The following is a 10,444-nucleotide window of genomic DNA, read 5'->3' as shown; positions in this document are numbered from 1 at the left end:
ACCATGGTAAAGTAAAGCAATGAATGCTATCCAACATTCTTTGTTATAGTTTTGATAATATGTTGCTTTTCTTTTTTTCTCCACAATGGTGTTATTGGAATCGATTTTAAAATTTTCAAATAAAGTGGGATTTTTAACCAGCAACTCCAACAATACCCTTTTTTCATAGTATTTTGACTCCCTGAGGTGTCAATGCAGCAGAAACCACCACAAGTACGGTAATCCTATTTTGGATAATATACCACTAAAAGAATTTGTGGGTGTAGTGAATAAAACTGCTCCCCAGTGTACCACTTTAGGGACTCAAAAATTAGGTGCGCACAAAGAAAAGCACCCTTTTGACGTGGCGTTGTGAGCACAACACCATGTTCTTGTGACTGAAAGAAAATAAAGTGCCACCCCTATGACTGAAAGAGACGGTACTATATAACTATAGTGATTTTTGGAGACAATTACCGTGCCGTTTTAATTGCATCACTAACACACTGGGGACAGTTTAGTTGCTAAAAATGACGTGACAGGTTCACTTTAAGCATGCAAAATGAATGCTCGATGGGGGTGAGGTCTGGTGCTGGATTCGACCATCACAGAATATTCCACTTCTTTGACTTCAACAGCAAGACATTTTTTTTTAAATTAGGTCTTGGATCATTGTTCATCTGTGCTGTGAAGCGCTGTCCAATCAACCTTGCTGCACTTGGTTGAATCTGAGCAAAGTATAGCCCTGTACACTTCAGAATTCATCCGGCTGCTTCTATCTTCAGTCACATCATCACTAAACACTAGTGACCCAGTGACATTTGAAACCATGTATGCTCATGCCATCACAATGCCTTTCCAAGCCTTCTCCATTCTTCCCACTCATTCAGGTACAGGTTGACCTTAGTTTCTCTGTCCAATGAATTCTTTTTCAGAACCAGAACTTAGCTGGCTGCTTTAGATGTTTCATGGCAAAGTCTAATTCGCTGATTAACGGTTTGCACCTTTTGGTGAAACCTTGGTACTTGTTCTCAAAGTTTTTTCTTTAGTAGACAGGTATGAAGACAGCAAGTTCATGTTCTTACTTAGGTGGATGTTGTGAAAGGCTTTTCCCTCACCACGCAGTCATCCACCATTCGTCTTCCGTGGACATCCAGACCTTTTTGAGTTCCCAATCTCACTAGTGCCCTTTTTTTTTGTACCAAACTGTTGCTTTGGTCGCTACTAACATTTCTGCTATCTCTGATAGTATTCTTTTTTTCAGGCTAATAATGGTCTGTTTTCCCCTCCATTGAGAGCTCCCTTGACCACGTTATGAGTTCACAGCAACAGCTTCCAAATACCACACCTGGCATAATCTCCAGACCTTGTTACGTGCTTAACCCCCAAAGGTGGTTTGCACATTCATGACCAGGCCAATTTTTACAATTCTGACCACTGTCCCTTTATGAGGTTAGAGCTCTGGAACGCCTTAACGGATTCCAGTGATTGTTTTTTGTTACATATTGTACTTCATGACAGTAGTAACATTTATTCGGTATAACTTGCATTTATTCGTGAAAAAAACAGAAATTTGGCAAAATTTTCAAACTTTGAATTTTCATGCCCTAAAATCAAAGATATGTCACATAAAATAGTTAAATAACATTTCCCACATGTCTACTTTACATCAGCACAATTTTGGAACCAATTTTTTTTTTTTTGGTTAGGACTTTATAAGGGTTAAAAGTTGATCAGCGATTTTTCAGTTTTCCAGCAAGATTAACAAAACCATTTTTTTTTGTCACTTTCTGGGGTCTATATGATAGAAAACACCCCATAAGTGGCACCATTCTAAAAAAAATGCACCCCTCAAGGTGCTCAAAACCACATTCAAGTTGCTTATTAACCCTTCAGGTGCTTCACAGGAATTTTTGGAATGTGGGGGAAAAAAATTACATTTAACTTTTTTTTTTCAGAAAAAATTTACTTCAGATCCAATTTTTTTTTTATTTAAACAAAGGTAACAGGAAAAAATGCCCTCCCCCCCCAAAAAAAAAAAAAATTGTTGTATAGTTTCTCCTAAGCATGCAGATACCCCATCTGAGGGAGAAAACCACTGTTTAGGCGCACGGCAGAGCTCAGAAGGAGCTCTATTTGACTTGCTGGAATAATTAGCGGACACCATGTCATGTTTAGAGAGCCCCTGATGTGCCTAAACAGTGAAAATTCTCCACAAGTGACACCATTTTGGAAACTAGACCCCTCAAGGAACTAATCTAAATGTGTGCTGAGCACCTTGAACCCCCAGGTGATTCACAGAAGTTTATAACGTTGAGCAGTGAAAAGAAAAAAAAAAATCTAATTTTCCCCACATATGATTTTAGCTCAAAATATTGCCTTTTCAAAAGGGTAACAGGAAAAATTGCACTGTACAATTTGTTGTGCAATTTCTTCCGAGTACACCGATACCCAATATGAGGCAGAAAGCTACTGTTTGGGCGCATAGCAGGGCTCAGAAGGGAAGGAGCGTCATTTGACTTTTTGAATGTAAGATTTCCTGGAATCATTAGCGGATGTCATGTCCCATTTGGAGAGCCCCTGATGTGCCTAAAGAGTAGAACCCCCCCCCCAGAAGTGACCCCATTTTGGAACCTAGACCCCCTCAAGGAATGTATTTAGATGCGTGGTGAACACGAGTACGCCGATACCCCGTATGTGGGGGAAAGCCACTGTTTGGGCTCAGAAGGGAGGGAGCGCTGTTTTTAATGCAAAATTGGCTAGAATCAATGGGGGCGCTAAGGCACGTTCAATGTACCTAAACAGTGAAACCCACCAATTTAACCCCAACCCACCCCTAACTCTAGCCCCAACCCAAATGGAAAAGAACACTTTTTTTAACCTAACTAAGGGGGTGAGAAAAGGGGTTGATTTACTTTTTTTTATTTTGATCACTGATAAGGTATATCACAGTGATCAAAATAAACCAATAGGAAAAATGTCCTATTGTTGCCGGACGGCAGATCTCGGCGGGGGGCTCGCCCTTTTCTTCCAGGAAGACGCCGGGAGCAGGGGAACAGAGCCGGATGGTCCAGGGGAAGGCTCAGGGTACCCCATCAGCTACCCCCGGTAGCAGAGACCCCGGAGATTTTCCAATGCTGGAGGGCGCTATAACCTTATTTCTCAGCACTATTAAAAAGAGGCGCTGAGGAATAAGTACCTTCAACTGCCGCCGTTAAAAGGTGTATTGGCGGTCGTTAACACACAAAAGAGAAAGTAGTAGCTACCTCCCACAGGGATGGAATGGCAGAAGAATCTTAGCCCCCCCATGCTCCCATTCATCATTTGCAGGAGTTTTTTTAAGTCACTTTCCTTTGTCTTCTGGTTTTAGTTACCATTTTTGGAGCCAAGTTCATCAGAATGGTGCATGTGATTCATGAATTTGACGCAAAGCAAAAAAACAGCATTTCTTCCTGTAGTGAACTTTGTGACTTTTGGCACCAAAAGTTGCAAAAATTTTGCCACAAGTTTAGTGTACTCAAAAATACTCCAGAGTAGGACTAGAGTGAAGCTGTGTCAAATTTTGCCACTTTTTACGAAGTCACAATTGATAAATCAAGCTAAAGAATCTGGAATTGCTAAGACTGCCCACACAAAGCAGGAAAAAAAAAAAAAAAACAGGCAAGCACATATAAAAAAAAGTGCAAAAAAAAGTTTCAAAGCAAAAAAGGCGCAAATTAAATGATAAAGCGGGGTCTTAAACTTTTGGATCACCTTGCCAAGATACATAAACGACAACAATTACAGACTGGTGCATGGATTTAGTTTTTTTTTATTTCAACAATGATAACAATTTAGTTTTCATCCACATTAACTGTCTGAAGACCTGAAAAACATACAAATAATAGATTAACACTAGTGACAAAAACTTAAGTCCAAAATAACTATATAGCCCAAAAATAGCTACGAATCGGAGTATGGGATAAACACTATTAAAAGGGGTTGTTGTCCAGGCTTAAGCTGGTTTCACATTTGCAGACGAGGGCTTTGCGGAGGGCTGGTAGTTCCTCCATGAAGCCCCGCCCACTGCCGCACCTCTTCCTTCAGACCCGCCTACGTCTGCATGTGTCCCCTATCTTTAACATTGGGTACGCAGGCCATGCGGATGCCTCCGCATGTGTCATTTTGACGCTGCGCCGACCGCAACAAAATGCAACATGTTGCGTTCGATGCAGCATCAAAACGACGCATGCGGAGGCATCCGCATGGCCTGCGTACCCAATGTTAAAGACAGCGTACGCAGGTCGCATGCAGACGTAGGCGGAGCTTAACGGAGGAACTACGCAGCCCTCCGCAAAGCCCTCGTCCGCAAATGTGAAACCAGCCTTGGGCTTCAAGTCTGCAGTTACCATGTGAGCCGCAAGTACGCTATTTGCATACATCTGGCCTTGCGAAATTCAGTTGTATTGAGCAAGACAGAGCATATCTAGTTGGCACATGCTCGACCAGTCCGGACACTGGAGTTTCCTGATAGTGTGCACAGTGAGGATTCACAAGTCTACAGTCACAAATTGACTGTAGACTTGAACCCCAGGCCTGAGAATCCTGTAAGCATAACTCATGATTCTTGTATCACCCATCGAGGCGAGTGAGGGTCATCTAGCTAGTCTTTGTACACCACTCTAAGGCATGTTCACATAGTGCAGACATGATGGATTCTCTGCATTTTAGCATAATACAATACCAGAAAAAAAGATGAAACTACAGCAATTCTCATCTACACATTGGGGGGGGGGGGAGGAAATCTCTGCCCAGAAAATCTGCTGCAGGTTTAAGGGGTTGTCCAATACTCAGGACAACCTTTTTTGAATCCCTAGGTTTCCCAATACGAACACATACTCACCTCTGGTGCCATTGTTCCAGTGGTGTCGGCAAGGGCTTTCCTAGGACTCCCGTGACATTGTTATGCCATGCAATCAGTGCTGGCTTTACTTTGCTCACTCTCACGGACGTAATGGATATCCGGAGAAGTGACAAAGCAGCAACAGCTGTCGCCTCCTCCAAATATCTTGATTTGTACAAAGTAGGGGAGAGTGAAACCAGTGCTGATAGTCACGCAATCCTGAGCGACAGTCATGGGAACCCCAGGAGAGCCAGAGGCGACACTGTTGAAACCACGTCAACACTGGAGGAGTACAAGTATCATAGGGGTTAACATAGGGGTTTAGAAGAGGTTGTTTCATTAGTGGGAAACCCGCAATGCAGAGTGTGAAATCTACAGCGCTGCATTGGAAAATCTCACATTTTATGATGAAATCTCCTCAAAGTGTATGTAATTAAGCTACCTGCTAGCATTTCTACTTTATAAATCGCTACATGGAGGGATTCCTGAAAGTAGTAGCTACTTCTTTCCTTCTCAGAAAATGAAGAGAGACAAGTGATTACGTTTGGAAAACAGCACCATGCTGTATCATGGGTTATGGGTAGTGTTACAGCTTGGCTCCATTCCCTCCAATGCGGCTAGTATAGAAGATTACACACAACCCATGGGCGTGTAGCACTGTTTCTGAAAGAGACTGATTTTCCCTAGTATTGTACAAGTGGGATTAATAGAAATCTCCACAGGTTGTCTCACTGGAAATCCTGAAAATAATGATCTGTTGGGGCCGTGAGGCCTGGCGTTTGGGAGACCGTTATAGAGCACTGACAAACGTCACATAGCTTAGTACCTTTGTATGTTGTAACTGGCACGTATGTGACCAATGTGTACAGTTTGTTGGGAGAATCTTCATCCTCATTGCGCTTCCTGGATAAGCGTACACGTATACGATAAGGTACATTCCTAGAAAAAGAAAAATAAACAATACAAATAAAACACATATGTACAGCAACTGCTTCCAATAGCAGAGACAATGTAACTAGTCCCTATGGTGAGAACAGGGGCTTCTTCAGCATCCTGTACATCACAGGTGTCTGCAGGATGCATCTCTGCTTTGGGAAAATGGCCGCCGCGATCTCTAATGCGCACGCGCGGCATCCCGCGGCCATTTTCCTGAAGCCCTGTGCAGCAGAGCACTCGATCTGCGCACGCGCGGCCCCAGGAAGATGGCCGCCCCCACCGACGAAAGGGATGACAGCGCAGATCGCGCGCTGCTTGTTCGCCACTACGCCACCAACGTAAAGCTGAGGAAGAACCAGCGCTGTGAACACGCCCTCCCGACCTGACCAGCCTGATTGACAGGCGAAAACGGCGACTTTGGTAAGTTATTTCTCAGCATAGGTGGGGAATCGGGGTACACTACATACACTATAGTAACACACAGCGCAGGCCCTATTTAACAGTATTTATAGCTCAATCTCAAAAAACGGGGTGACAGGTTCCCTTTAACTTCAAGTATCCTCGCTCTAGGAAAGGGGGAATTCATCAAGAACAGGGTTTTATATGTAAGTCTTGAACAGTAAGTAAAAGACACTTGTGCACTGATAAACTTAGCACATCTTTGGGGTGCCAAGTGACAAAATAAAGTCCACAACAGCTCAAAGCCGATAAAAGATTTTAGCTTCTATGTGTGGCATCTTTCTGGGACCTTTGTGAAGTCTCACACGCACATTACAAATTGGCAGATGTGGCGCACAAGGTCAAACATTTTTGCCACAAATGCCCCTTGTGCCAAATTTTGTAACTTACGGAGGCCAGAAAAGTCATGGAAAGAAGATGCATCCTCCAAATGTCTGACCATAAATATAAACTGGGATAGGAGGCACCAAGCAGTGTTCTAGAAATCTTCTAAACCACCCACCCAGCATGTCCCAGGTCTCTAGCTTTTGGCTACAATGACCTCTCTTCTTTCCCACAGCAGGTGAGCAAATTTCCATTTGTGATGTTAACCTGCTTTATGCACAGTGTTTTTTTTAAATGAGACAAAGAGGGAATTACAAAATGAGATTTGAAACTGGAACATGGCAATGACTGCAGATTAGATGAGAAATACAGCATTTATGAGACAGTCCAAGAATAACATCAGATGGACGGGAAAATGATGGGAGAAATTTACAAAGACTGTCATTTGACACGCCTGCCTCTAAAGGGGTTTGTCTTATCTTCTTAAATGGGTAAACACAAACAACTTTGCAACTTGTCTCTTCTTAAATATCTGCTGTTATCAAAACTAGAGGGATCTTAAGGTACCTTCACACTGAACGATATCGCTAGCGATCCGTGACGTTGCAGCGTCCTGGCTAGCGATATCGTTCAGTTTGACAGGCAGCAGCGATCAGGATCCTGCTGTGATGTCGTTGGTCGCTGCAGAAAGTCCAGCACTTTATTTTGTCGCTGGACTCCCTGCAGACATTGCTGAATCGGCGTGTGTGACGCCGATTCAGCGATGTCTTCACTGGTAACCAGGGTAAACATCGGGTTACTAAGCGCAGGGCCGCGCTTAGTAACCCGATGTTTACCCTGGTTACCAGCGTAAAAGTTAAAAAAACAAACACTACATACTTACCTTCCGCTGTCTGTCCTCCGGCGCTCTGCTTCTCTGCAGTCTGCACTGTGAGCGCCGGCCAGCCGGAAAGCAGAGCACAGCGGTGACGTCACCGCTGTGCTTTCCGGCCACTGTGCTCACACAGCGCAGAGAAGCAGAGCGCCGGAGGACAGACAGCGGAATGTAAGTATGTAGTGTTTTTTTTTTTTTTTTACGCTGGTAACCAGGGTAAACATCAGGTTACTAAGCGCGGCCCTGCGCTTAGTAACCCGATGTTTACCCTGGTTACCGGCATCGTTGGTCGCTGGAGAGCTGTCTGTGTGACAGCTCTCCAGCGACGCTGCAGCGATCGGCATCGTTGTCGGTATCGCTGCAGCGTCGCTCAGTGTGAAGGTACCTTTCTAGTTACTGCTTGTTGCCTAAGTTAGCAGCAACCTTGGCAAGGAGCGTTTGCTCAAGTCAAAGGCAATTCTGATACTCCTCTCTGGACCCTTGTGCTCCATTTAATGCTGCAGAGGCACAGCTGCCTTATAAAGCACCGAGGTAGAGTGCAGACCCCCAGCACGACCATGCCACTGGTCTGAACTGTCAACACATTCGGTGCATGATGGGGTGTCTATGGGCCATAAACCGAAATCTACGCTATGAGCAGATAATTATTTCCACTATAATTCACGTAAATCTGTTGTGAATTACAATCTGCCAGGACGGAGGTGAACATGCCTCTTCCTGCCAAGTCCTACCAACAACAATAGAAAAGTATCTAGAGCAGCAAGAAAAAAAAAGGAGGTTCGAGATTGTATTAACTCCTTTTTTGAGCAAAAAGAAAATGCCATGTGCCATGTCAGAAAACATATACAAGCGCTCACAATGGGGTAGATAATCAAAAACTGTCTGATAGCAATACTGGCTTAGTTGCCCATTGCAAGCAATCAAGTTTCGTTGAACTTGTAAAGATGTTTTGTTGCCGGCACTGTACATAAGAAGCCTCACCTGATGCCTTTAGCCCACACAGCTTTGTTCAGCCTTGTGTCGATACGTACGTCAGGAGTGCGCATCTCTTTCATTGCAAATTTACGGATCTCCTTCAGAGCCCGGGGAGCACGCTTTTTGAAACCACTGAAAAAGAAATCACAAACTTATTAAGTATTGAAGGATATAATACTCCACAAAAAAATGAAATGGAAGATGAAATGTTATGTTCTAGAAATGTGGAAAAACTGCAATAAACTAACAGTGCGGTCCACCTCTGCCAGCTGCGGGTACACGTACAGGTGTTACACCAAATAAAACCACCCTGATATACTGACGTACAAAGGGGATTTTCATCCCAAATGTAAAGTTGTCCATATACTCCGAAGTTGGTATTTAATTGGGGAAAAAAAAAAAAAACTGGTAGTGCAATTTTTGCAGAAAAAAATAACACAGCAACAGGCAGTGCAGCCATAAGATTTCTACTCTATACATTTTCACTGCCGCACCCCTCGGCGTAGGAAAACCGACTGCGCTCTACGAAACGGTGAAAAAAACAAAGGTTTGTAACAAAGGACCCTGTACAATTATACGCTGGGTGTATGGCGGCAGCTGCACACACCCCAGTCTTGTCCAAAAGGCAAAGTGTACATGGTGCCCATTAACCAATATGGCTGCACTTCCTGATGACGCAAATGGCAGAAATCCACAACAGAAAACCACTGAGTAACAATTCACACAGCTCCACCTTACGGCACAACACTGAGAGGTTGTCTGATAATGGCAACGATGACGGCAGTGCTGAACCGGTCACATGATAGGTCTGCGGCCCCCAACACAGACCTCATAAGTCAGGGGGCACTGGAGTCTGCACTATTCAAATCACACAGCAGTGAGAAAACTAGAAATAGCTACAGCGTGCGCCCGTCTACCAATAACCCTGCCCACCATTACCCCTGCCTGCAGCTACAGCGTGCGCCCCTGCCCAGTACCCCTGTAGCTACAGCGTGCGCCCCTGCCCAGTACCCCTGTAGCTACAGCGTGCGCCCCTGCCCAGTACCCTTGCAGCTACAGCGTGCGCCCCTGCCCAGTACCCCCGCAGCTACAGCGTGCGCCCCTGCCTAGTACCCCCGCAGCTACAGCGTGCGCCCCTGCCCAGTACCCCTGCAGCTAGAGTGCGCCCCTGCCCAGTACCCCCGCAGCTACAGCGTGCGCCCCTGCCCAGTACCCCCGCAGCTACAGCGTGCGCCCCTGCCCAGTACCCCCGCAGCTACAGCGTGCGCCCCTGCCCAGTACCCCCGCAGCTACAGCGTGCGCCCCTGCCCAGTACCCCCGCAGCTACAGCGTGCGCCCCTGCCCAGTACCCCTGCAGCTACAGAGTGCGCCCCTGCCCAGTACCCCTGCAGCTAGAGTGCGCCCCTGCCCAGTACCCCTGCCGCATGCGCCCCTGCCCAGTACCCCTGCAGATACAGAGTGCGCCCCTGCCCATTACATTCGATTTTGTGAAGGTATAACCCCTGGTGACGTATTTACTGGCAGCTCCCCGACAGCTCCGCAGTGTGCAGGCACTTACATGCCATGGATCCGCTTGTGAATGTTGATGGTGTATTCCCTAGTGACCACCTCATTGATGGCGGAGCGCCCCTTCTTCTTCTCGCCTCCTTTCTTTGCAGGAGCCATCTCTGCAGACACAAACACGGCATGTTAATGGGGGAGCGGCACACGGCGGTAACAGCCATCTGTAAGGCAGCAGCTCGGCCTGCACCGCGCACAGCACACAACCATCCAGCCCTCAGCATCCGCCGCCAGGCAGAAATACGGCGCCGGTCACACGTGGACGCATCTCTGCTGCGACTCCGGGGAGCGAGGGACGGCGGGCGGCTGAGGGGGGGAGGATGGCAACAGATACAGATGAGGAGCCGTCTGGGGCCCATACTCACTCGTTTAGGGACAATATCGGAAAGGAAGGAGAAGGGGATTGTGGGAGACGTGTAAACCCTGGAACGGAGGGAAAACTTCCGGGTCAGCAA

General features: G+C 46.0%; 1 protein-coding gene across 1 annotated transcript; it reads right to left on the bottom strand.

Annotated features, from left to right (window-relative positions):
* Positions 1 to 3,772: 3,772 nt before the first annotated feature.
* Positions 3,773 to 10,142, bottom strand: RPL31 (ribosomal protein L31). The gene is made up of 4 exons (XM_069757597.1): positions 9,988 to 10,142; positions 8,436 to 8,561; positions 5,688 to 5,800; positions 3,773 to 3,844 (listed from the first exon to the last, which is right to left on the bottom strand). The coding sequence occupies exons 1-4, from the start codon at positions 10,092 to 10,094 to the stop codon at positions 3,813 to 3,815; spliced, it is 378 nt and encodes a 125-aa protein (XP_069613698.1). The 5' UTR covers positions 10,095 to 10,142; the 3' UTR covers positions 3,773 to 3,812.
* Positions 10,143 to 10,444: the final 302 nt, after the last annotated feature.

Source organism: Ranitomeya imitator, chromosome 3 (genome assembly GCF_032444005.1).
Source record: "Ranitomeya imitator isolate aRanImi1 chromosome 3, aRanImi1.pri, whole genome shotgun sequence".
In the NCBI taxonomy this organism is placed as follows: Eukaryota; Metazoa; Chordata; class Amphibia; order Anura; family Dendrobatidae; genus Ranitomeya; species Ranitomeya imitator.
Note: the sequence above shows the minus strand (reverse complement) of the source record. Positions and strands in the feature narration are given on the sequence as shown.

Coding starts and splice junctions, on each gene's coding strand:
- RPL31 (XM_069757597.1), bottom strand. CDS start 10,094: ATGGCTCCTGCAAAGAAAGGAGGCGAGAAGAAGAAGGGGCGCTCCGCC. Junction 5,801..8,435: donor GTGTGGGCTAAAGGCATCAG/GTGAGGCTTCTT, acceptor TTCTTTTTCTAG/GAATGTACCTTATCGTATAC. Junction 3,845..5,687: donor GCCAGTTACAACATACAAAG/GTACTAAGCTAT, acceptor TATGTTTTTCAG/GTCTTCAGACAGTTAATGTG.